The sequence below is a fragment of the Furipterus horrens genome, unplaced genomic scaffold (assembly GCF_987537825.1).
Source record: "Furipterus horrens unplaced genomic scaffold, mFurHor1.1.pri manual_scaffold_1, whole genome shotgun sequence".
Classification (NCBI taxonomy): domain Eukaryota; kingdom Metazoa; phylum Chordata; class Mammalia; order Chiroptera; family Furipteridae; genus Furipterus; species Furipterus horrens.
In genome coordinates this window covers 10,909,793-10,936,465 of record NW_028327171.1, presented here as the reverse complement: position 1 = coordinate 10,936,465, position 26,673 = coordinate 10,909,793, and the positions used below count along the sequence as shown (strand labels likewise).

At 43.8% G+C, this 26,673-nt stretch overlaps 1 protein-coding gene across 1 annotated transcript in view; it reads left to right on the top strand.

The window, feature by feature from the left end:
• The window catches only part of LOC150020669 (germinal-center associated nuclear protein-like), a 45,744-nt gene that overhangs the window by 8,515 nt on the left and 10,556 nt on the right, over positions 1–26,673 (top strand). Inside the window, exons 6-20 of the mRNA XM_090272462.1 lie at positions 1,099–1,238; positions 1,904–2,101; positions 2,472–2,740; positions 3,855–4,017; positions 5,854–6,014; positions 6,282–6,523; positions 6,786–7,003; positions 9,222–9,322; positions 16,537–16,668; positions 17,053–17,166; positions 18,685–18,837; positions 20,392–20,589; positions 22,400–22,468; positions 22,551–22,688; positions 24,439–24,589. Of these exons, the coding sequence (XP_090128588.1) occupies positions 1,099–1,238; positions 1,904–2,101; positions 2,472–2,740; positions 3,855–4,017; positions 5,854–6,014; positions 6,282–6,523; positions 6,786–7,003; positions 9,222–9,322; positions 16,537–16,668; positions 17,053–17,166; positions 18,685–18,837; positions 20,392–20,589; positions 22,400–22,468; positions 22,551–22,688; positions 24,439–24,589 (2,447 nt within the window). The remainder of the gene's footprint in view (positions 1–1,098; positions 1,239–1,903; positions 2,102–2,471; positions 2,741–3,854; positions 4,018–5,853; positions 6,015–6,281; positions 6,524–6,785; positions 7,004–9,221; positions 9,323–16,536; positions 16,669–17,052; positions 17,167–18,684; positions 18,838–20,391; positions 20,590–22,399; positions 22,469–22,550; positions 22,689–24,438; positions 24,590–26,673) is intronic.

The following is a 26,673-nucleotide window of genomic DNA, read 5'->3' as shown; positions in this document are numbered from 1 at the left end:
ATAGAAGACTGTGGCTTCTTTGTGGAAATTCACCAAGATCTATAGTGAAGTGAGGAAAGCATGTTGCAGGAGGTCTGTAGTAGGCTACCACTTGTGGACAAAGAAGGGAGACAGTGTGTGTGTGTTCATATGTAAGCGTACTTGCTTTATGTGAGCATAAAAAGTCATGGGAGATGTGAAAGGATCTGCTCACACTGATTGTCAAGAGAGGGAGTGAGGTGTGAAGATGTGTTCTATCTTGGATGTTGTTATGTCTTTGGATTCTTGAACCGTGTGAATGTATTACCTATTCCAAAAGTAAGTACTCTATTAACATTAAAACTTTGTGCTGTGAAAAAAATAAAAGGAAAAGTCATATGTGCTCTTTGCAAAGTCTTTTTAAATTAAATTTTAGCTGCAGGATTTTCCTCGTTTTGCAATCAGTGGAATAATTCCAGTGCCTCCTCCGTACTGTTATAAAGCTGCCAACATAAATTATATCACTGACATGATGGTTTTGTATTCCAAATAAATTATTCCTAGGTACTGGAATTTTCCAAATAAAAATAGATGTATATATTTTGAGTTGTGAAGTTCTTCTTTACATTTTATTTAAAAGATACTCTTGTAACTATTTTAATTCTGTGGATAATAATAGTGATCTGTTAATGTCAGGACCAGGTAACTTCCATTATGTGATTCCTGTTACATTAAAAATAGGAAAAACTGTAAGTTTTAGAATAATGATATAATATATTTTCAATATTTACATTTAACAAATTGTTTTTTGAACACACATACTTCAGCATGAGTGTTTATTATTGAGATCATTATAGGTGCCCCAAACACCCTGTGCACCCCCTGCCTGTGGTGTGCAGTGAAGAGACTCGTCTGGAGAGGCAAGAAGGCCTTCGAGGTCTTTACAGGCCTTGATGCCCTGCCCCTGGCGTGATAGGTCATGCTCTTCTTTCCCTGAGGCGCAGTATTTTTAAAATATTTTTATTTTGTGATATGTTTGATGTTTGTTTTTATTTTTCCTTGTATCATTATGAAAATGCATTTCTCTGAATTCTTAGTAACTGTGTGGTGTGCTCTTACTATTTACTTGATGTCATTTAGGTCGGGTGAAAAGAACCGACCTGGACAAAGCACAGGCTTTTGTTGGGACGTGCCCTGACATGTGTCCTGAGAAAGAGCGGTACATGCGGGAGACGCGGAGCCAGCTGAGTATGTTTGAAGTGATCCCGGGGACTGACCAGGTGAAGTCCCATGTTTCCCAGAGTGCCCTGCACAACACTGTCTGTAATTAGTTGTTGGGCTGGGGGTGGGATATGCAGGGAGGGGAGACTTATTCTTTTGTAATTTCTATACATTGTTATACTTGATCTGGGACTTTGCTTTTTAAGAATGGTGGGATATGCCATTAACAATCATGTTACATGTTTGTATTGTGAGTTGTATACTAAGCAATCTTGTATAAAGTGCCAGGATCACACGGGACCCGAAGGTATAGAGGTAGATGCAGATTTATTTCATAGATTGAAAAACTGTTTTGCATTTCTTTTTTCTTTTCTCAGTTTTATTTCTATCCTTTCCTGTGTTTATGTTTTGCACATTTTGAGATTATGTTCTAGGTATAATTTTGTATGAATTTTCACTTAAAATTGTATTATGAACATTTCCTTGTATGATGAACTCTTTATAAGCATTTTTAAATAACAGCATATTATTTATGTGGTTCTGTCAAAACTCACCATTTTATAGTCATAGATAGGCTATTTCTAATTTTTACATATAACTGTATTCTGTAGTATTGATCTTGTAGGAGTGTGTGTGTGATTTCCCCCCTTATTTTAAGGCACAGGTACTGGGAGGCTGGCCTGGCACCTGCCACCCAGCTGCTTGTCCCCACTCTGTGTCTCAGGTGGACCACGCGGCAGCCGTCAAGGAGTACAGCCGCTCCTCCGCTGATCAGGAGGAACCCCTGTCGCATGAGTTGCGGCCCTCGGCAGTCCTGAGCAGAACTATGGACTACCTGGTGACCCAGATTATGGACCAGAAGGATGGCAACCTACGGGACTGGTATGACTTCCTGTGGAACCGCACACGGGGCATACGGAAGGTATCAGCCTCTTCTTACTAGGAAACTAGAAAAATGTATGTGAATTACAAAGTGAAAGTGAGCGTTTTTGTCATTTTACTTAGTTATATTTTATCTATAACAATGTACTATTATTTAAAATTATTACAAAGTTCTATAAAAATATTCTTTATGGGCTTTGTTTCAAATTGAAGTATGAGAAATTCAGGTAATAAGCACAATTTTTCTAGTTGATTCTCTGCATGGGAATATGTGCATTGGATCTGTGTATATGAGGCACATGTGCATATAAGGTGTATGTGTGTATACCAGGCCACTTGCACATGTGTGAGGTACAAGTGTGTGCCGTATGTCTGTGCATGTGTAATATTCCTCTCTTGCTTGTGGCCAGGACATCACGCAGCAGCACCTATGTGACCCCGTGACAGTGTCCCTGATTGAGAAGTGTGCCCGGCTTCATATCCACTGTGCTCACTTCATGTGTGAGGAGCCTATGTCCTCCTTCGATGCCAAGATCAACAATGAGAACATGACCAAGTGCCTTCAGAGTCTGAAGGAAATGTACCAGGACCTGAGGAACAAGGGCGTGTTCTGTGCCAGCGAAGCTGAGTTTCAGGGCTACAACGTGCTGCTCAATCTCAACAAGGGCGACATCCTAAGGTGAATTTTAAAATTCCGAAGCTAGCCTAAGCTGTCCAGAAAGCAAGGTGTAAACAGGAAGAAGAGCTGCTTGGATTAGCAGTAGCTGATAGTGCTGAGTTGTCTCTGGTCCTTAATGCCAGGATGAAACCTGGGCTGGCTGTGCAGGCCGTTGAGCTGAGGCACTGGGAGCCGGATGGGGATGTATGCTGATACCAGCACATCTAAAGTTGGCCCCGAACCCTTCCTGAGAAGGATTCCTCATCAACAAGAGAAAATGAGGAAGGGATCGGCCTCGTTAGCCGAACAGGCGAGTGAGCCAGGACAGTGATGCCCAGGGTGCGTTACCAGATCTGTTAGCAATTCACTGTGTTCAGGTGTGTTTCCTTGTACACACGTGCATATACTCGACAAAGATTTAAGTGACAGCAGAGGAAAAATTTGTGTGAAATGAATGTTAGGGGTGTGATATTAAGAAAGAATGAATTTCAAATCTCAGTCTGATTTGTATGTATACACGTGAGAAATACAGAAGAGTCCCCTGGGCTCTGTCGCTAGTAAACTGGACTTGATGACAACCGCTGTCTCCTTTAGTTCCCAAATTCCCTTATTTATGCTGAAACTTTTTTAGCTTAGTACTTTCCTCAAGAACCTTGTCACGGAATATCTAGATGTGTGATTGATACTAAGTTTTAAAATTAAGTCTTGGAGGTAAACTTGTCATGGAAAGTGGCTGTGTAGTCTTTTCATATGTTAACCATGTGTCCTATTGAGTAATTTAGTCAAATCAGTTTATTTCTAAACAAAATAAAGTTTGATATTATTTCTTAAACATTGTCATCAAACACAGCTAGTAGTCAGTTGGGATTAAGATAACTCTTAGATAAGCAATTTTTTAATTGTTTGAATTTATTTACTTTACTTGTCTTCTTAAAGAAAACCTTTTTACCAGTGTGGCCCAAGAGTGGCGGCTTCGAAGTTAGTAAACAATGAGTGTAATGGTACACGTCACCATTAAGACCCTTTTTCTCACTATGGGTCAAATCTAGTTTTTTATTAGATCTGTTTTTATGGATATTTTGTCTAATTAATTAAAAATAAAATTCTAATCTTTTTTATCTCCTTCAATTAACAGAGAAGTACAACAGTTCCATCCAGCTGTTAGAAACTCCCCGGAAGTGAAATTTGCCGTTCAGGCTTTTGCTGCATTGAACAGTAATAATTTCGTGAGATTTTTCAAACTGGTCCAAGCAGCTTCTTACCTGAATGCTTGTCTTTTGCATTGTTACTTTAATCAGGTGAGTGATGTCACTGTACTTGCAGAATTAGATGAGAACAGGTTGTTGTTATTTGTGATGTTTTAAGTGTTTCTGTATTCTAACTCTCATGCATCCCTCATGGTAGCACCCCCAGAGGGGCTTACCCCGTTTTACAGGGGTTTGCAATGTTGATCACTGAAGGCAATGAAAAATACTGTTCTTAGGGTTCAGATAAGAGAAATCTCTTTTTAACCATATAACTAGAGTTTAGCACTGTCTTCCCTGGAAACAAAGAAATTGAAAAGCAAAAAACTACATGCACGAAGTCTCTCATTTAGAAATTCTCAGTGGTACTAATTTAAATTTTTAGAGTGAGCCTGATGATGCTAAATCCATTTCAATAAATATCTCAAGTACCTGCTCTTTGTCAGTGCTGTGCTCTGGGGTTATAAAGGTGGGCACCTGGGGCTTTGCCTAGATGAGAGTTCCTGGTCTCAGAATCTCCAGTCGGGCCTTCAGCCCCAGCCCGAGGACACTTGGGGAGGACTGCAGAGCAACCCATGCATACCTCACGGTATACACACTGTGCTGTTCACCAGCCACAGGGGTGGAGGATGCCACCAGCAGGGGTCCCTGCTGAGAGCCCTTGAGGTCTGCCTGCCTCCTGGTTCTTGTGACTCCAGCTCATTTTTCTTCTTTGGTCATACACCAAGTTCTCCTCTGAACAGTGACGAAACCCACGATCACATCCCAGGCAAAGCATCTTCAGCAAGAATGCTCATTGTCAGATCTGATAGTTGCCAACAGAACTGAAATTCTGGAACAAGTGACAAGATTTCTAACAATGTGCCACTTGGGGAATTCCATGTAATCGATAAATAAAACTAATAGTTAATGTTTTTTTAATGATTATTTACTGTTTTTCGAATGTTGACCATTTGTGCCCATAACATTAGGCCCATACCATCCCTTGTCCCCGGGACCGCCTCTGCCGCTTCCTCCTTGCGTGGCTCCTGCTGTAGTGGTGCCTCCCGCCTCAGGCTTTCTGCGCTTGCTGTTATCACCGCTCTCCCTTCTCACAGAGCCACACAGGGCCACCTCCTCCAGGCCTTGGCTTGGCGGCCACCTTGGCTAGACCCATCTCTTCCGTGCTCCTGTCCTCCTCTTCTGGCCTTCTTTCTATTGTACTGTTGCCATTAAACGTACTGAGCATTTTATATGTTCATTTTACTTAGTGTTGGTGTCTCCCTAACACACCAGCTACGTGGGGACAGGGTTTTTGTTTTATTCACTGTTGTAGTCTCAGCATTAACAATGCCAGGCATGAAGTAAACACTTGAGAAATACTGGTTGAGTTAGTTAAAGAATTTTGGAAGATGCCACCCAGAGTCCTATCACCCAACCTGAGTTTTGTTAGCATTTTCGTGTTTTTCCTTTGCCGCCTTCTTTTAAAGCATTTGTTATCATGCTAAGAAGCAATTTTATCTCTCACTCTTACTTAATTTTATATCACGCATTTTCAATGGCATCCCATTGTCTTTGTGGTAGTTTTTAGTAACCCCACAGCTTTTTGTTCAGTGGGTGCTGCACAGTCTACTTTCCATGCCCTGATGGGGGCAGGGGGTTTGTTTTCTTATTTCTCTGACAGATAAGGTCTTCAGGCTGACCTTTTCTGTACATGAAATTGTTTCCTTTGCGTGCATTCCTGGGCATTTTCCACTGAGCAAATGGCCTTAGAGTGCCAAGCCTGGGACCCGTATTGCCATGTTGCTTCCCAGAGGGACTGAGCTACATCAGGAGTCCTGTCCCCCATGCCAGTCATTCTGTGGTCCTGGGGCAACTGACCCTGAGACTTAAGTGATTGGCTTCTTTCAGATCCGCAAGGATGCCCTCCGGGCCCTCAACATTGCGTACACTGTGAGCACGCAGCGATCCACCGTCTTTCCCCTGGACAGCGTGGTACGCATGCTGCTCTTCAGAGATTGTGAAGAGGCCACAGACTTCCTCAACTACCACGGGCTCACCGTTTCTGACGGGTAAGAGCTGAGGGTGAAACCGCAGGGCCTCTCCTTTTTTGTCTGAATTCGGATAAAGGGCTGGGAAGTGCTGTCGATGTGCCAGGCCCTGGAGAAGGCATGTTTCATGTGCTGCCTCCCTGGTATCCATAGCAAGGCTTAGAGTGGCTGGGAAACAGCGATTCAGTGACAGGGATGGGGCTTTTAGCATTGTTGCCAGGCACTGAGAAGTGAAGGCTGGCCTCTCACCTGTGGTGCATCTCTGTGGGTTCTTTCTGATCTGAGTAGCTGTGTTGAGCTGAACCGGTCCTCGTTCTTGGAACCAGAGGGGTTATTGAAGGCCAGGAAGTCGGTGTTTATTACCAGGAAGCTGACGGTGTCGATTGGGGAAATCGTGAATGGAGGGCCATTGCCCCCTGTCCCTCGTCATACCCCCGTGTGCAGCTTCAACTCCCAGAACAAGTATGTTGGGGAGAGCCTAGCTGCGGAGCTGCTGGTGGGCACCCAGAGACCTGGCTTGGACACAGCAGGTGAGTGAAGTGGCCGCAGCTGCGGGAGGAAGTTAGCTGCTTGTCCCTCTAGGAAGCCTTTTGGGAGCCCGAAGCATCTGTCTTGTTTTGGGGTCCAGGTATGGATGTTGGCTCAGTGCTCAGGTGTTTCACCTTGAGATTGGCCTGAAAGTCTCCCTGGAGTCATGGTGCTTGAAGTTCGAGGAGGGTGGCCAGTCCTTAAAGTCACTGTGGGTGGCCTGGAGGTTGTCCTCAGTGCCCACATTTGCCTGTTCTCTTCCAGGTGGAGGGAGAGGAGAGGAGTGTGGTACTGAGGCAGACGTGTCCCCGCCTGCCCTCCTCCCCCAGTCCCTTCCACTCCCTGCACCTGCACCAGCCTCTCTGCCTCACCACCCAGCACCAACCCCGAGTGTGGCACCCAGCCTCTTCCTCCCTGCCATGCAGCCACCTGTGCAGCCAGAGCTGCTTCCTGCTAAGCCTGAGCCTGTGTACTCCGATGCGGTAAGGAGTCTTCCAAGGAGCTTGTTGTACGCAAATGTCCAGCAGCATCTGATCTCCAGTCTGACCTTTGTCTGCAGACCGAATCCACTAAGGTGGTCCCACATGTGACCTTAGAATGTTCTGAACTAGCCATTGTAGATCTCACTTGGGGACCTGGCCCATAAGGCTGAAGTCTGTGTCTCCGACGAGGAGTGTGAGGTTCTGAGAGCAGGGACGGTCTGTGGGTCTCTAGCTTGCTGCCCATGTCTCTTTTATGGCCACAGGTGAAACATTTTGGAATGAGCTGAAGGGTTTTTATGAACCTAATGCTGTTGATAAAATAAGTGCTTCCTGTGCTAAAAGCTCTGCAGACATGTGGTGTCCATGGTCATCCTATCCCAGTGCCATCCTGCACCCACCTGTCTGCTCTGAATGGTGCTTAACATACTCATTCAAAAGCCAGTGGACATGCTGACTAGGGACATGGGGACCACAGTTATCACCACATGCCCACTGATGGGCACGGCCCTGGGGTCATTGTGCCCACCAACAGGTGTGTCCCTGGGGTCAAGCAGGGCCTGTCCACCACACAGGTTGTGGGACTCGGTCTTGCCACCTGTTGCTTGGACAGGTGCTGGGCACTACCCCAGCCAGGGCATCAAGGAGGGCTGAGGGAGAGTATGGAAAGTGGCCACAGACCCTGAGCATGTTTGGCGTGCAAGTGTGGCCCTGGGGGCCTTCTGAACAGCCATCCTTGAGCATGCAGGAGGCTTGCCCCATCCTCTGCAGATGGCTCCTCTCTGTTCATTAGCAGGAAGCCTTTCCAGAAACAGCATAGTCAGCCCCATGTTTGGGTCATTAAAACACCGTCAAAAAGTGTCCAATGCCCATGGTGGGACTGGTGCACAGATCCCTCCCTCCCACACCAGCCTTGCCAGCCCCCTCCCCCCCCAATAGCCCTCAAATCCATGCAGGAGTGTTCTCAGACTCTAGGACTCTGACCCTGACCCAGCCTTGCTTTTGTCTGGAAAAGTCCTTCTCACTCCCTCTTGGCTTCAAGGCTCACCTTCTCAGATTGCTACCTGCCACTGAACAAACAGCCAAGGTCACTCAGCAAAGCAGCCAGGACCATTTTCCTCACTCAGCGGGGTCATTCCTTCGCTTGCTCATTCACTCAGCAGTGGTTGGGATGCGTTACCATCCCCAGGGCTTCAGCCCCTCCACCCTAGGGAGACCTGCGGCTCCGGCACTCCTGGGCAGGGCACCCACGTTCTCTGCTGTAAAGCTGCCTCCCATGTGCACCTCTCCTAGGTGCTGAGCACCAGTGCACAAAAGCAGCATTAAAAGGCACATTTTCAAGGCCATTAAGTCTGATTGTAATCAGCGCAGGAGCAGGAGCAGGAGCGAGGTCATGTCCAGGCAGCATCTCGGCCTGCAGTAGAGACAGGAGATTCAGGCCAGAGCCCTACCCTGGCCTGCTTGTGTCCTCTGCCCGCCCAGTCCCTCACCTCACCTCCTTACAGTTCTCCGAGTTGGCGAAGTGGATGAGGTCATTGTTGTGTATCTCCTGGGTGTTGATGTCGCTGTATTCCTTCTGGCTCAGGTCTTTGGGGTTGGTGCTGTTGTGGGGTTGGTGCTCTTGGCCCTCAGGAACTCTGGGTAGGCCGCACTGAAGGCCTGGCCACTGGACTGGGCGATCAGCTGGGCCTGTGGGCAGGGGCAACCATTAGAGACCAGCATGGAGCCAGGCCCCACACTGCCTAGAGCGGAGGGGCCATGGCGGCATGGGTGCACAGCACACACATAAGCCTGCAAGGGGGCCCCCAAGAGAGGGGCCGGGGGAATCTATCCTGGGAAAGCTGTCTTCCCATCAACGCCCCTATGTGGGCCACCGTGGGGCTTTCTGCTACCTGTTCCTGTTAGGACCTGGCCCTGACTGCCCCACCTGAGCTGCTATTAAGTCCCAGACATTGTAGGACAAAGCACAGTGTCAAATGAAGTCTGCAAAGGTTAAAAAAAAAGAAAAAGGTCTCAATGGGAGTTCTGCCCTGGATGCGGCGATGTTCCATGAGAATGTAGTGGTTCTGTAAAGTCTTCAGTGCCCTTAGGTTACAAGCTCTGTCTAGATTGAGGCAGTGTTATGGCATGCCTGACCACCCTCTCCCCCTCCTCATCTGTCCTCTCTTTAGAGCCTGACCCCCTCCCTGACCTCCTCACGCCCCGTTTGACTTCTTTTTAGGACCTGGCGCAGGTGGTGGACGAGCTCATCCAGGAAGTTCTACAGAAGGACTGCGAGGAGGTCGGTGCCGCTGGGGCAGCCTTCGCAACCACAGCTCTTGGGTAAGTGGGGTGGTAAGTGGGTGCCCCTTCTGCTCTGAAGCTGTCTGTATTCACTGGGCCCAGACTCCATCCCTCCATACGTTTCCTTTCATAAAGCTGCTCAGTCTTCAGCAAGAGATTGCAGCTTCGCATGTACAGACTTGAATGTCGGTCCTGTTCTCTAGATGGGTGTAGTTCATGTTTTTGACCTTCTGTCTCTCATTGGCATGTAGTTTTCATTTGTGTCTGCTCTTTGAGCAACATTAGGTTTATTAAAGTTGTAAATTAAAAACCTATTTTTAAAAATACTTTACTACTTGAAATTCTAGTAAAGTAAAACTTAGTTCATTATTAAAAATTAAAAATACTCAAAGGAGACTTGATTTGGGGTGGTGAACACACAATACAACATATAATGTATTACAGAATTGTACCCCTGAAACCTGTGTAATTTTATTAACCAATGTCACTCCAATAAATTCAATAAGTAAATGCTCAAAGTCCCCTCCCAAAATTAAACATACTCATTTTACTTGATCTTGGATTAAGTTTCAGTTTACAAATTTGACAGATTAAATCCCTTTATACCATTTGCATTTTAAACCATGGGAAAATTTCCTTAGACATTTATAAATTTTTTATGTCTGATTTTGTCTAATACTTAAAACATCTAGTCTTAATAAATTTAATAATCAAAATATTTCTAAGCTCTTAAGCAACTTTTGTAAAGCTGATTAAAATCTAATAAATTTAGTAAATCAGACTTTCTTAAGGATTTCAGAAATCCTAACACACAATAAAGTGACACAATTATAAAGTATATTTAAATATATTTCATCTATAAAAATGTAGACTACACGAAAGAATCAGTCTTTTTGATAGATTTGATTCATTTTTTTATACTGAAGTTATATACATACCTAAATTTTTTTTTTTTTTTTAATTAGAGAAACGTCGATTTGTTGTTCCACTTACTTATGTATTCATTGGTTGATACTTGTATGTGCCCTGATGGGGGATTGAACCTATAACCTTGGTATATCGGGACTGATGCTCTAACCAAATAAGCTACCTGGACAAGTCTATACTTTCTTTCTTTTTTTTTTTTTTTAGGGTTTCACACCTAGGTTTATTGAGGGAAGGGAGGGATAGGGGTTAGAGGTAAGAGGGAAGCTCCCAGTCCACCTCAAGGGCCCATTGGAATCTCCTATATCACTTATCGCAGGTATTACGTTCTAGACACCCCCCCCCCCGTGAAGTAGGAACCTTAGATTTATTCTACACTCTTAACCTACATAACTTTAACAAGATACTTATACAGTACCGAAAATCCCGCGATATAGCGAAAAATCCACGATAAATAATTAACTATAATATTTTTAAAAATCCCGCGATACAGTGGGGCCGCGATAAATGAACTGCTATATAGAGGGGGACTACTGTATTTACTTTCTTGATGGAACTAAATATAAATGATTTCCATGAGCTTAATTTTTATTTTTTTATTGTGGTAAAATATAACAGAATTTATCATTTAAACCAATTTTAAGTATATTGTTCAATGGCTTTAAATACATTAAAAATGTTGTATATCCATCATCATTATCTATGTCCAGAACTTCTTCATCATTCCAAAACTATATTTATTAAACAGTAATTTGTTGTTCTCTTTCCCCAGCCCTTGGTTAACCTCTTTTCTTGTCTTTATGAATTTGCCTTTTTTAGGTACCTCTCATAAGGGAAGTCATAACAGTATTTGTTCTTTTGCGTCTGATTTTTTTCAGACACAAAAATGGCTTTAAGGTTCATCTATGTTGTAGCATGTATTAGGACTTCATTTTTTTTATGACTGAGTAGTATTCCATTAAACATATATACACACATATACGTGTGCAAGTATATACGTGCACATTTTTAAAAATTCATCTTTTGACAATTGTCAATAGTGATACTATGAACACTTGGGTTGTTTTCTACCTGTGGCAATTGTGAATAATGATGATAAAGTACTGAGTCTCTGCTTTCAGTTCTTATGGGTATGTGCCTAGGAGTGGAAATGCTGGATCATATAATCTATTAAGTTTTTGAAAAACAGCCTATTTTCCATCGTTTTACATTTTCACAAACAATGCGCAAGGGTTCCAATTTTTCTGTGTTCTTGCCAACACATGGTATCTTCTCTGTGTGTGTGAGTTTTTTTATAACCATTAAATGGGTGTGAAGTGGCATCTTGTAGTGTTGATTTGCATTTTCCTAATGACTAATGATGTTGAACATCATTTTTCATGTGCTTATTGGCCACTGATGAATCTTTGGAGAAATGTGTATTCAAGTCCTTTGTCCATCTTTGAATTGGGTGGGTTTATTTTATTTATAGTTCTTTTATATTCTGGTTATTAATTCCTTATCAGATAGATGATTTGCAAATATTTTTTTCCTCTTCTGTGGATTATCTTTTCACCTTCCTTATAGTGTCCTTTGATGCACAAAAGTTTAAAATTTTTGTGTAGTCCAGTTTATTTTTCCTTTGTTGTTTGTACTTTTGGTGTCATATATTAAGAAATCTTCACCAAATCCAATGTTTTTAAGATTTTTTTCTTATGTTTTCTTCTAAGAGTTTTATAGCTTTAGCTCTTAAGTTTGGGTCTTTGATCCATTTTGATTTCATTTTTATATTTGGTATAAAGTAAGGGTCCAACACCATTCTTTTGTATGTGGGTGTCTAGTTTTCCCAACACCAATTGTATATTTTAAAAAATTTTTAATTATATTTTATTGATTATGCTATTGCTGTTGTCCTGATTTTTCCCCCTTTCCTCCCCTCCACCCAGCACCCATCACTCTCCAGGCAATCCCCATATCATTGTTCATGTCCATGGTCATGTGTATAAGTTCTTTGGCTACTCCGTTTCCTATTCTGTACTTTACATCCATCCCCATGGCTATTCTGTAACTACCTATATCGACTACTTAATCCCCTCACCTCTTCACGCATTCCCTCACACCCCCTCCCATGTGGCAACCATCAAAATGCTGTCTGTATCCATGATTCTGTTTCTATCCTTCTTGTTTGCTTAGTTTGTTTTTTAGATTCAGTTGTTGATGGATATGTATTCATTGCCATTTTATTGTTCATAGTTTTGATCTTCTTTTTCTTAAATAAGTCCCTTTAACATTTCATATAATAATGACGTGGCAATGATGAACCTCTTTAGTTTTTTCTTGTCTGGGAAGCTCTTTATCTGCCCTTTGATTCTAAATGATATCTTTGCTGGGTAGAGCAATCATGGCTGTAGCTCCCTGCTTTTTGTGACTTTGAATATTTCTTGCCAATCCCTTCTAGCATGAAGTTTCTTTTGAGAACTCAGCTGACAGTCTTATGGGTACTCTCCTGTATGTAACTATCTGCTTTTCTCTTGCTGCTTTTAAGATTCTCTCCTTACCTTTAACTTTTGGCATTTTAATTATGATGTGTTTTGGAGTGGGCCTCTGTGCATCCATCATGTTTTGGACTCTGTGCTTCCTGGACTTGCATGTCTATTTCCTTCACCAAATTAGGGAAGTTTACTTTCATTATTTTTTCAAATAGATTTCCAATATCTTGTTCTTTCTCTTCTCCTTCTGGCACTCCTATGATGTGAATGTTGGACCTCTTGAAGTTGTCCCAGAGGCTGCTTATACTATCCTCATTTTCTTGGCTTCTTTTTTCATCTTCTTGTTCTCATTGGTTGGTTGTTGCTTCCTTATGTTCCAAATCATTGATTGATTCTTAGCTTCATCCACTCTACTGTTGATTCCCTGTAAATTGTTCTTTATTTCAATTAGTGTATCCTCCATTTCTGGCTGGATCTTTTTTATGCTGTTGAGGTCCTAAGTTCCTTGAGCATCCTTATAACCAGTGTTTTGAACTCTGCATCTGAGAGATTACTTATTACTTGTTTCCATTTCATTTAGGTCTTTTTCTGGAGGTTTTTTTTTTTTTTAAGGATTTTATTTATTTACTTTTAGAGAAATGGGAAGGGAGGGAGAAAGAGAGGGAGAGGAACATAAATGTGTGAGAGATACATTGACTGGTTGCCTCTCGCACACCCTCATCTGGGGACCTGGCCAGCAACCCAGGCCTGTGTCCTGACTGGGAATCAAACTAGTGACCTTTTGGTTTGCAGGCCAGTGCTCAGTTCACTGAGCCGCACCAACCCAGGCTTTTTCTGGAGTTTTTATCTGTTCTTTCATTTGAATCATGATTCTTTGCCTCCTTGTTTTGGCAGCCTTCCTGTATTTGTTTCTGTGTATTAGGTAGAACTTCTTTGATTCCATGTCTTGGTAGTATGGCCTAATGTAGTTGGTGTCCTATAGGGTCCAGTGGCACAGCCTTCCCTATCACTGAAGCTGGGTACTTAAGGTGCACTCTTTGTGTGGGCTGACTACATCCTCCTATTGTAGTTGAGACTTGCTTGCTGTTGGCAGGTCAATGGAAGGATTTACTCAGGCCAGTCCAGCTGTAAGGACTGGCTGTGACCACTGACCACCACCCTCTACCCTCCATGGAGGATCAGCCATGTAGGGACAAGGTAGTAGTGCTCCGATGTGGTCTGTTGCTCTCCACTGTGTTCACTGGCCCTGGGGTTTCCTGGGTGGTGCTGGCCAAGGTCAGGTCCAACCTGTTTAGCCAGGGGTGCCCTGCCTGAGGTATAAAGCAATCTAAAATGGCCGCTACTTGTGCTGGCCTTGGAGATTCCCAAGTGAAGCCAAGCTATGACTGCTGGTAGTGCCAGGTCCTGGGGCTCACTGAGGCCAGCTGTTGCTTGTTTGAAAGGATTTAGGAAGTTGTGAAGCATGTGCCAAGACCAGCCATGCATATGGAAAAGCAGACTGAGGGGTGGGGTAGGGATCTTGGTGGGGGTCGGCAAACAGTGTTAGCTGGGTTGATGGAATCTCAGATATGGCATAGCTTGCTGGTTCTGTGGCTCCGTTGGGGGGAGAGTTCAGAAAAGGGACAATGGCCTCTGCTTGCCTTGATGCCAGACACTTCAGTTTCTCCCTGTAAACCACTGATGCCTTTCAAGCTGCTACCCTGCTTCTGGAGCTCAGAGGGAGTGAGTCTGAGTAGTGCGTCCCTATGTGAGTTCTTTAAGAGGAACTGCTTGGAGCTCTAGCAGTTTCTTCCACCGACTCAATCCCTGCTGGTTCTGCAGCCAGAAGTTGTGGGGACTTACCTACCTGGCACTGGAACCCTGGGCTCGGGGGCCTGGTGTGGGCTGGGATTCCTTGCTCCCAAGATACCCCTCCTGAATTTTTATCCACCACATGTGGGTGTGTGACCAGCCTGTTCTGCATCTGCATCCCTCCTACGAGTCTGGATGGATGTGGTCTCTAATTCTGTAGTTGTCAGACTTCCAGTCAGCTTGATTATGATGGTCCTGAGTAATGTATTGTATATTTTAGTTGTAATTTTGATGTGGTTGTGGGAGGAGGCGAGCCATCTCTGCCTATGCTGCCATCTTGACCTGAGAGTTCCTAGCACCAATTGTTAAAAAGACTGTCCTTTCCGCATTGGATAGTTTTTGCACCTTTGTGCAAATCAGTTGATCATACATGTGAGGGTTTACTTTTGGGCTCTTATTCTATTTCATTGCCCTGCATGTCTGTGTTTGTGTTAGTACTACACTTTTTATTACTGTAGTGTTGTAGTAAGTCACTAATTCACAGCGTATGAGTCTTTCAACTTAGCGTTCCTCTTTTTCACGATTGTTTTGCTATTTGAGGTCCCTTGAAATTCCATATGAATTTTAGGATGGATTTGTCTCTTTCTGTAGAAAATGCTTGTAGGACTTTTATAGTGATTAGATTAAATCTAGATTGCTTTGGGTAGTTTTAACATGTTAACAATATTAAGCCTTCCAATTCATGAAATTAAGGCCATCCTTATTTTAGCAATATTTTGTAGTTTTTATTATACAAGTCTTTTCATCTCCATGGTTAAATTTAATTATTTTGTTTCTTTGTACTATTGTAAATGAAGTTTTCTTTATTTAATTTCATTTTCAGAATTTTCAGTGCTAGTGTATAGAAATGCCATTGATTTTGGGGTAGTCATTCTTCTATTCCCAACTTGATGAACTTTTGCTTACAAGTTCTAATAACTTTTGAGTGATTTCTTAGTATTTTCTCTATATAAGATCCTGTCATCTGTGAATAGACATAGTTTTCTTTCCAGTTTGGTTGTCTTTTTCTTGTCTAATTGCTCTGGCCATAACTTCCATTATGGTGTTGAATGAAATGTCAAAAGTGGGCATCCTTGTCTTGTTTCTGATCTTGGAAGAAAAGCTTTCACCCAGTCTTTCATCACTGAATATGTTAGCTATGGGTGTTATCATGTTGAGGAAGTTTCCTTCTATTCCTAATGTATTGAATATGTTTTATCATGAAATGGTGTAATATACAAGGTATAGTTGACTCTGAACAGCACAGGGGTAGGGTGCCAACCTCCACAATCCAAAATTCACGTAAAACTTTTGATTCCCCAAAAACTTTACAGTTGGCTCTCTGCATCTGCAGATTTAACCAACCTCAGATCGAATATAGTATTTTGATACGTGGATGGGAGTGCAAAAATACTGTTGTTGACCTGCGGTGGGGAATCTGAAGATGTAAAACCTGTGGATACAAACAACTATTTATTGAAAAATAATCTATGTGTAAGTAAGTGGACCTGTGCAATTCAAACCTGTGTTGTTCAAAAGTTAACTATATTACTTAATTTCGGTTTGCTAGTATTTTGTTCAGGATTTTTACATCAGTATCCATAAGGGATATTGGTTTGTCGTTTTCTTGTAGGGTCTTTGACTTCGGTATCAAATCAGGGCAATGCTGGCTTCATAGAAGTATTAGGAAGTGCTGCTTCCTCTTCAGTTTTTTCAAAGACTTTGAGAAGGATTGTCATTACTGTTTCCTTAAGTAATGGATGGAATTTATTAGTGAAGCCATCTGGTCATTGGCTTTTCTTTGTTGGGAGGGGTTTTTGACTGTTGACTCAATCACCTTACTGGTTGTAGGTATAGTTGGGTTTTCTGTGTCTTCATGAGTCAGGTTTGATAGAGTATGTGTTTCTAACCGTGGTTTTAATTTTTATGCTAAGAGCCAATTAAAATTTTTCCCCTTGAAGAGTTAGAAGTTATGTGGTTTGCTTGGCTTTATTAATTTATTTAGAATGATACCCACTTTGCTCTGTCTAGTGTTTCCAATGCTGCTATGGAGGAGTTGTTAACAGCTGCAACCGCGGGCATTTTGAGACACATTGCAGCTGAAGAAATAACTAAGGAAAGGGAACGCAAGGAGGAGGAGAGGCGGCAGGCTGAAGAGGCGAGGTGAGTGTGTCTCGTTCTTATGGTATACCCGGGGGTTAGTGCGTGGACACAGGAGAGAACCTGAACGGGTCTGGGATGCTCTTGCTGTTGTTGTCACTGCATCACACCTGAGGCTCACCTAGCGCCCTCGTGCATGTTGGCCTAGGGAGTGGAAGGGGGTCTTGAGGCTATGCCCACCCTGTGAGCAGCAGCTCCTCCCCATTGAGAGGGTGACTGGAGTGGGGGCAGCTGTGTCGTCTGTCTGGTGGGATCAGAGGGTTAGGCCTGCTGACTCAGGCAACACAATTCAAATCCCCACCTGTGGGGTCATGGAGTGTGATGCCACCACTTACTTTTATTCTTAAACATTCCCCTTGTGCTTTTTTCTTTCTTAAAAAACTTTAGGTTGAAACAAGAAAGAGAACTGCTGTTAACTCAGATGAGTCAGGACCTGGCTGCAGAGCTGACGGAACAGGTGGTGGTGGAATGTGTGAGGGACACCTGCTCCCAGGAATTGAAGTAAGTGAAGTCTGGGTCCTGCCATGTGAGAGGAGTGGTAGGGCAGGAGGGAAGGGCCACTTAGGCACTGTGGTCGGGCTGGGCAGCTCAGGCTAGCGGGTTTCACGTTGGTGAGGAGCATACTTACTTTTTGGATGGCAAAACGCTGAAACACTGTCCCTGTGTGTGCGTTGCCTCCAGAGAGGGCCTCACTTCCCCTCTTATCCTCATTGTAGACCCAGCCCTGGGCAAGGGATGTGTCTGCAATAGAATTTACTAGTAGTCTCCGTACCAGGTTACTTGCTGTTAGTTTTTCTCAAATAGAAGATCCTTCTCTTTTTTTAAATCCTCAACCATGGATATGTTTATTGATTTTAGAGGGCGGAGGGGAGACATTGATTGGTCACCTCCCATATGTGCCCCAGCTAGGGGTTGAACCTGTAACCTAGGTAATGTGCCTTCACTGGGGTCTGAACCCGCAACCTTTTGGTTTACGGGACAACGCTCTAACTAGCTGAGCCACCCAGCCCGGGCAGAAGATGCTGCTCTTCTTTCATATGTTAAAATATTTCTTGGAGTTCTCTCACTTAAGAACTTTATTGATTTCCATGCCAAGCTTCAGGAAGATAGAGATTCAGTTGTGCAGGGAAATCCGTCCTCAAGCTTAAGCTCTCTGAGATAACCCAAAGGTGGCGGACTACATAGTACTCATCACAGCTCCCAGTGCAGGCAGAGCACAGAGCTGGAAGGCAGAAGAGTGTTGTTTAATTCATGTTTGTTTCCATGTCTATTAACTGGGACTCTATTTCTATATTTATTATAAGTAAGAGACTTCATAAATGATGCATATATGGCTGTTCTTAATCCCAGGAAGGGGTGTTAGGAGTTAAGTAAACCCAGGACTCATTGATATGCCAGTAACATGCTGTTCTCTTTGATTCCAAGAGACTTAGTCTGTACCTCCCCCAAGGGTGTGGCTATTGGAAATGGATCTTGCCTATTTAAGCTATTTTGATTTTGTGACTATATGTATTTGATGAAGTCTTCTTTGCTCCCTTGGTTGATAGAATTTTGTTACAAAAATCTCTTATAGATACTAATTTATTTGAGGGCTACTGCAGTATGACCACAGGCTGCCAGTTACAGTGCAATTGAGACACTTTTCATTGCAAACATCAAATATTGCTGATGAGAAGATGTCTTAATGGCCATTTAAAAATAAAATTTCTAACCATTCTATTAAGATAAAGGTTTATTTCTGGATTATTTCCAAGTGTCCCATTGGACCTATACTCGACCTATACTCAGTGCCCTGTACCACTCTTGTTTTTGTTTTTTTTCCTGTTACCTTTGTTGTATGGTGATTCTTTTCAAATGGCTATACACTAAGTAAAATGAAAATCTTAAAGCTTCTCTTGTGGCAAAGACGTAAGTATGTTTCAATATAAAGGACATAGACTCTTGTACTTTTAAGGCAAGCCCTCAGGGTGCGTGGGCCCTGGGTGCAGTGTCTCCCTTGCTGATGGCCCTGTTCCCTAGGAGTGCAGTGGAGGCAGACCACAGGGTCCGTATGGCCCGTTGCTCTGAGGATGTCTGTGCCCACTTGGTGGACCTGTTTCTTGGGGAAGAGATTTTCCAGACTGCAAAGGAGACCCTCCAGGAACTTCAGTGCTACTGCAAGTATCTTCAAAGGTGCGTCATGTGTCCTTACAGATAAAATCCTTGCACTCAGGAGTCTTTTTATAAAGGTTATACTTTAAGAAATGATCGTTTATGCATATGCACACAGACACAGGTAACACATGCTTTCCTACAGGATGTAAAGTAAAGATATAACTAAGGAATTAGACTGGGAAGGATAGTTGAGTATTTTGATAAATATTTATAGGTTGCTTTCTGTTGTTTACTCTTTGTGCTATACACAGGGAGATGGCCATGAACAAGCCAAACAAATTATAGTTGTGTGTAAAACAGAATTTATAATGAAAAAAAAGCAGTTCTTAGGGAAATGTATACAACGTACAAATGGTGTATACTCAAATAGACTGTTTTGGATTTATATATAGTAGTATAACCCTAAAGAAAAGAAGGCACATATAATGAACATATACTTAGGACAGTGATTACTTTTGGGAATGAGAGGGTGTGTGATTGTTCAGAGTCCACAGGCATCATGGGCACTGCTTCTTAATTGGATGGAAGGATGTGGGTGTTTGACTCATTAAACTGGGCATATATGTGTTGTGTGTGTGTGTGTTTTTTAAAGATTTTATTTGTTTTTAGAGAGAGGGAAAGGAGGGGAGAAAGGGAAAGAAACATCATTGTGCGAGAGAAACGTAGATTGGTTGTTTCTTGCGTGCCCCCAACTGGGGACCTGGCCCGTAACCCAGGCATGTGCCCTGGCTGGGGATTGAACTAGCAACCCTTCGGTTTGCAGGTTGGTGCTCAATCCACTGAGCTACACCAGCCAGGGCATGTGTTACATATTTTGTATGGTGATTCAGTTCATGTAAAATTTAACGTAAGTATTAGTGTTCTTGGCAGTTGCAACCACATGAGAAGGAACACAGTGAGCAATGACTCTCTATTCCATGAGAGACTCCGTCTTCCTTCTCAGAAGCAGCTGCTGCTTGTGTACCCACCAGACACCTTCTGTCCTTTTTTTGTGGTTCATAGTGCAGCTGGGGGCATATTCCCAGCTCTGTGCAGCCATTCTTTGCTCCAATTGCCAGGAGATGGCAGCAGCATGTTGGCTTTCCCAGTTGTCAGTGGCACCATAAAGGACCTACTTGGCCCCTGGATTTCTCTCTTTAGCTATGACAAAGAGTACTGTAGGAACCATCCTGTACACACGGTGCTCACATGTCTGGAGGTAAATTCCTGTCAGTGGTGTTTGCTGAGTCAAAGGTATATGTACCTTGAATTTCTATCCATATTGCTAAACTAGTCCTCTAGAGAGGTTAGCATTAGCTCTTAAGCTGAGTAATTTTTTTGCTTACCATCACTCATTTGCTGTGAGGTCTCTCCCATGCCTGAGTTTGTTTCTTTTTGTTTGTTTGGCTTTTTTTCCCCTTGAGTTTTAATTCTGACTAATTTCTTAGTGTGAGGACTATTGCTGAAAAAAGAAAACAAACATACTGCCAACAAACGTGTTCCTGTGTTACTGGTGCCAGAGTGTGTTTTTTGTGTGTGTCCCTGTGGGGACCCTTCAGCACACCAGCGGTGATATGTCGGTGTGCCCTCCAGGTGGAGAGAAGCTGTCGCTGCCCGGAAGAAGCTGAGGCGCCAGATGCGGGCCTTCCCTGCAGCGCCCTGCTGTGTGGACGTGAACGACAGGCTGACTGCGCTGGTGCCCAGCGCCGAGTGTCCCATCGCTGAGGAGCACCTGGCCAAGGGCCTCCTGGACCTGGGCCACGCAGGGAAAGTGGGCATCTCCTGTACCAGGTCAGCGCTCAGCTTGCTGCCCCTCCTGTGTCTGCGGAGGGAAGCTGGATAGTCAGAGAGTGAGGACAGATGCAGGGCTGCGCTTTTGCATGTGATCTTTCCCTCCAGTTCTGTGCATGTGGTTGTCTGCCTGCTTTGATTTGTATGTCTTTTCCCTTAAAACACTCGGGGTCCTGGTAATTGAATTTTAGTTGGAGCCACCTGTTTTTCTCCTGGTTTTCCTGGTTTTAAGAATATATCACGTCCACTCTTTGGTAGAGCCAGAGGTCCACATGGGCTCACCCCCACTCCCACTTCCTGTTTCCTTTGCTTTCGGATTCTGCTTCTCTGTCATTGCTGCTGCTGTCTAGCTCACACCACTCACACCTCCCTCAGTCTTCTGCAGCTGCATTTTAGCACCTCTTCCACCCACCCTTCAGTCTCCTCTCGTGGGGCTCCCTCCCGCGCCCCTTTGGCATGGCCTTCCCTGCCACTCCTCCCAGCCTCTCCGAGCAAGTGTGGCTCCTTGTAGCCCTGCCCAGGTCTTCGCTCGAGCTATCCAATGCTAGCCATGCAGGGCTCGGCCTCTCTCTTCAGGCCACGCCAGTGCTACCTCTTGAGAGGGGCCTACAAGTAGGGGGCCCAGGAGAAGGCAACATGGAGGGGCTACAGCAGCACACCGTCTGGGTCTTGTGGCGGTTCCTAGTCTTCCTCTGGTCTGTTATGGGACATTTTTTCTGAACACCATCTCCAGGGTTTCCTTCAGCTCCAATAAACTGCCAGTTGCCTTGATTCCTGAGGTCCCCTTTGCATCTGTAAGTGGGGTGGGTGATGGCACTGGCCCGTCTCAGACACAGCTGTGTGTGGTCAGGGTGCTCAGGCGCCTCTTTGACCCCTGGCAGCCTTGGCACTGGCCTAGCCTCCTCCTCGAGTTGTGGCTGCTTCCTCTGTCTTCCCCACACCCCGACACAGCCCCCTGCCCTGGTAATCTCTTTCTGTCCTTCACACTGACAACTCCCGTTGTGAGTCTGTAGCCTAGACTCCTGTGTCTTGTGTCCCAGACTCCTGTACCCAATTCCCAACCCTGCGTCAGAACCTAACCTTCACCCAGCCTGCCCCACTCAGGGCCTTCCTGGCTCACAGGATGCCAGCCTGTCCTCCCTGGGCTTAGGTCATGCACCTGAACTCAGACCCATCAGCCCGGAGCACTGCCTTTAGCACCTCTGCTGTCCGCCGGCCAGCTTCCGCCTTTGACCCCTACCACAGTCAAGTCAGGTCACCTCGTGTCTCTAGTTGCAGTCTCTTTGTTGCTCTCTGAGTCCTTCCATGGCAGCCCTTGCCCTGCTGCCCCGCCTTCCCCCACTGCTCTCCCTGTACTCATTCTCGGCACACACACCCACTCCTGCCTTGGCATGGCCGTATCTTTGCTTCTCCCCCAGAAGTCACCATGCTCTTTCCTCTTAGTTCTTTTAGGCCTTTGCTCACATATCACTTTTCTGACCACTCTCTGTGAGACTGCAGCACGCTCACGTGCCTGCCATTCCATCCAATTGCAGAGGTGCGTCTCTCCCCATAACAGCAGGATTTTTGTCTGTTTACCGCTCTCTCCTGTGACTGTCACATGGAAGACAATTGCTTGATATCTGTGGAATGAACAGGTCCATCTGTTTATCAGAAAATGTTTTTTTGGTCTCCTGAGTATTTCCCTCCTGGAGATATTTACTAACCAGTTACTTTTTACTGAAAACATGAGTAAGTACTTATCAGGTTCCTTCCATGGGTACTTTGCTGGCCTCATGTAGACCCAGCGTTGTTCTCCCTTTCTTTGTAGGCTGAGGTGGCTCAGGAACAAGACTGCATACCAGCTGAAGGTCCAGTACTTCTACCAACAGCTGCTGAGGTCTGTCATGTCCCCGCTGTGCATGCTGCTCCTTCCCCAGGACCCAAGCATCAGCTCACATGCCATGTTCGGTCTCTTCCAGTGAAGCAGCGTGGGCACCCCTGGACCTGCCTTCCCTCGTGGCTGAGCACCTCCCTGGTAGAAGGAAGCATGTGTTTTGGAAGCCGGTGCTGGTGTTGCCCAACTACGGAGAAGAGCAGTCTCCAGGGAGTCCTAGCAGGTCAGGGAGGGGTTTCCTCTGGGGGCTTGTTGCTGAGAAAGCAGCCTGAGGAGGTGGAGTGACTTCTCCCGAGAGTGTTGGGCAGTGGAGCGACACAAGGGGCAACTGGGGTGTCAGAGGCTGGTGGGGACACTGACGGGTAGGTTTACTCTTTGGTGCTTAGACTTGCAATCTGTTTTGTTTGTGATTTGAAGTTGACCCTTTAGATTATTTAAATTTTTATTCTGTAAACGTGGCAATACTCTGTCCAAGTGCATTTTAGAGTTGATTGTTATTTAGAGCTATGCCAAGGTGTATTGATTAGATGCCACTTCATTTTAGAGTCTTGGGGAAGATAGTTTATAATTTGTCTGCTTATAGACCCAGTTATTAGGAAAAAAATTCTGGCATTTTTATAAAGAAATCCAAGAAATTGTTTCTTATAGCCAAATTGCTTCTATACTTTTAAAGCAACTATAAAACATGTTACTTTTATTTTTAACAGCTTTTTTGAGATATAATTCATGTATAAATTTCACCCATTTAAAGTTCCGCTTCACTGGTTTTTAGTGTTCACAAGAGTTGTACAGCCATCACCATGATCTAATTCCAGAACATTTTTTCACTTAAAAAGAAACTCCATACCTCCCTAGCTTCAGCCCCTGGCAGCTACTAATCTGCTTTCTGTCTTGATGCATTTGCCTGTTCTGGACATCCTGTGTAAATAGAATCATACAGGATGTAGTATTTTTGACTGGCATCTTTCACTCAGCATAGATGTTTTCTAGGTCCATTCATGTTGTAGTGAATGTACCAGTCCTTTTTTGAGGCTGAATAATATTCCATGGAATGAATATATTACATTTTATTTGTTCATCAGTTGATGGGATATTTGGGTTGTTTCCATTGGTGTATCTGAATGTTTATGTGGATGTATGTCAGCAGTTCTCTTGGCTATATACCTAGGAGTGGAATTGCTAGGTTGTGTGGTAATTCTATGTCTACATCTTTGAATATTTGCTGAACTATTTTTTATAGCATCTGTACCATTTTACATTCCTATCAGCAATGTATGAGGATATTAAGTTCTCTGAACACATTACTTTTTTTTTTTTTCCTCAAGATTTTATTTATTTTGAGAGTGAGGGGAAGGGAAGGAGAAAGAGAGGGAGAGAGAAATATTTGTGTGTGAGAGAAACATTGATTAGTTGCCTCTTGCATGTCCCCAATTGGGGACCTGGCCCACAACCCAGGCGTGTGCCCTGACTGGAATCAAACCAGTGACCTTTTGGTTCACAAGCCTGTGCTCAATCTGCTGAGCCACACCAGCCAGGGCTGAACACATTACATTTTAAGCAGGGACACATGTAGGCTAAGATATCTGAGCAAAGATTAGAGTTTGTGGTGTTTTAAAAGTATTTACATGATTCACGTATGTTTCTAGAATTAAGTTCTCATGACTGAGAAATTTGATTCTATAAAACATGTATACTTTAAACTCTAAGGATCTTTTCTATTGCTCAAAATCTTTTCTTAGTGCTTTAGAATCTTGTCACATTTGAATGAACCAGTTCCATGAGTGCCCTCTTTTCTAACACAAAAAATTAACCCGGTAGAGTTGGTTCAGATCAATTCCACAGTAAAATTTATGTCTGTGGACCTACATCTGTGTGATATTTATCTAACTTTTTTTCCTGAAAATCTTTATAGTTTAGATTTAGAATTGGATTCTTCTTCATGTGTTTTTCTTCTTTTTTTCTTTTATTCACAGAATTCTAGCAAATTGGTTAAAAGTCAAGTTCATGGGAGATGATGGCTTGATTGACACATGTAGTAATGCTGGTGGGATTCAGACACTCACGCTGTTTAATGCGATCAGCAGCAAAGGGAATCAGACAGTTTCTGTCAACGTGTGTGTAAAGGTGAGTGGCAATCACTATGTGTATTTACTTCTGTGATTTTCTTATTTTCACTCACTCCCAGACATCAGTGGAATTATAAATGCCTGAAGTGGTTTTGAAAGAATGTGGGAGCCTCAGAAGTAAGTGGCATGTCTGTTCCTCCTTGTGTCTTGATGGCATCCCATGGACCCCTATTTGGTGTGAGATACCGGGCTAGGGTCCAGGAGCACAATGAGCCTTTGAACTATCTCTGATCATAGACTACTTTGAGAACTTAGTGAAAAGTCAGAACCACCCTGACAAGTGCATAGATGCACCTATGCTCTTCTGCACATCATTCAGAAGCCCTGAACTCTATATCTGCCTCTGGTAGTTAACCCAAGAGAGATAAGAAACAGAGCATTCCACAAGAGTGCAGTGACTGTTACATTTCACTTGGTTTGTTAACTACTGACAACTTTGTTAAAATAGCTTCCTGATATATCAGGTTTTAGCAAATGACTAATGCTTTTTAATTCTACTTAGTTTTCACCGAACTTGGTCCCAACTACTATATAGGTTTAATATTGGACATTTCAGGTTAGTTGTTTTGCTTTACATTCAGGTTGTCCTCAGTTTTCCATTACAAGTTCTATGTTTTTTAAAAAATAGGTGTTTTTTACAATACTCACCTTAATTGGTTCCCTGAGAGAATTTTGTTTAAATGAGAACCTATTTCCTCATTAGATTCAAACCTGCATAAATGAATTTTAGATTTCAGTGCATGTGTTCAGAAATAGAACCAGACGTGTGTCTTATTAACTGAGAAAACAGCAGTGCAGGGTGGAAAGTGCAGGCTTCAGTGCTGAGCAGACTTGGTGTTGATGGCTGCTGCTCCGGCCAGCTCTTTGAACCTGGGTTTGGTACCTTTCATGATGTGATGCCCAGAGTCTCCTGAGGGCCAGCTGGGCTGCACGCTTGGAGGGCTCATTGAAAGTCAGCTCTCTACCCCATGTGCTGACTTGAAGGCTTGCACTGCCCAGGCCTCCCCTCGTCCTAACCAAATCCCCTTCATGGCATGCCCTGGTCGCCATGCATGTGACACTCCAGTCCATGTTCCCTCTGTCCTCGGAACTTCTTCAAATTGAAGTTTGGTTATAGCGGTTTCATTTCTTTTGTTTTTCCACTTTATATTACCTCATTTAGTGGGTCACGTTTTGATGGCTGTGTGACTGCTATATGCCAGAACCAGCAAGTGTTCTGTGACTGCATTTCTTCATTTTTTCTGCAAGTAATAGTTGCCTTATTTTCTCACTGATGTAGTCTTCTCTACATATCTCAATTTCTACCCAAAGGTGCCACCAGATGGGCTGTGTATATTCTAGGAGAATTTTCCAAACGCTCTGTCACTTCACCTTATCTTCCCTTTAAGAGTGCCTTCTCTTGCTCCACCCTGGGTTGATATGGTGTTCCAGGGTGTGACTGCCTCTGGGCCTCCATACCGATAGGGTCCTGCTCCTCCACTTGTAACTGTTAACTTAGGTTAATAGTTCCTTGTGTCTTTGTACCACCTGTCGATGGATACTCTTACTTAACGGGAAACTGAGGCTCAGAGAACTTAAAATAAATTGCTCTAGGCCATCTAACTTGAGGATGAAGTGAAATATATATATTTCTTAGAATAGGGCCCGACACATACCAAGGACTTAGTGCAGCCATTGACAGTAGCAGCAATGTTTTTTCCTCGTTTAGTCTCTTGTTTGATGGAACATGTCTTCCAGTTTCTGCCAAAGAAAGACGCACAGGAGGAGGATATCCTGAGTCCTTGTTTGTCTTAAATGTGTTTACCCTCACATTTGCTTTATAGCGTAGCTAGGTTTGTAGAATTCTGGGTTGAAAGTAATTTTCCTTTCACTTTTGCTTCACTGTCACCTAGCATGCAGTGTTGCTGTTGCGATGTCTGAGATTATTCCTGTTTCTTTCTCTGTGGCCTGGTATTATTTCTCTTCAGAATCTTGCTGTCTGCCCCGTGGTTCTGAAAATCCATTCAGGTGTGCCTGGTGCCCATTTCCTGCACTTATTGTGCTCCGCTTGCGGGTTCTTGCAGGCTAGAGACTCTTGTTTTG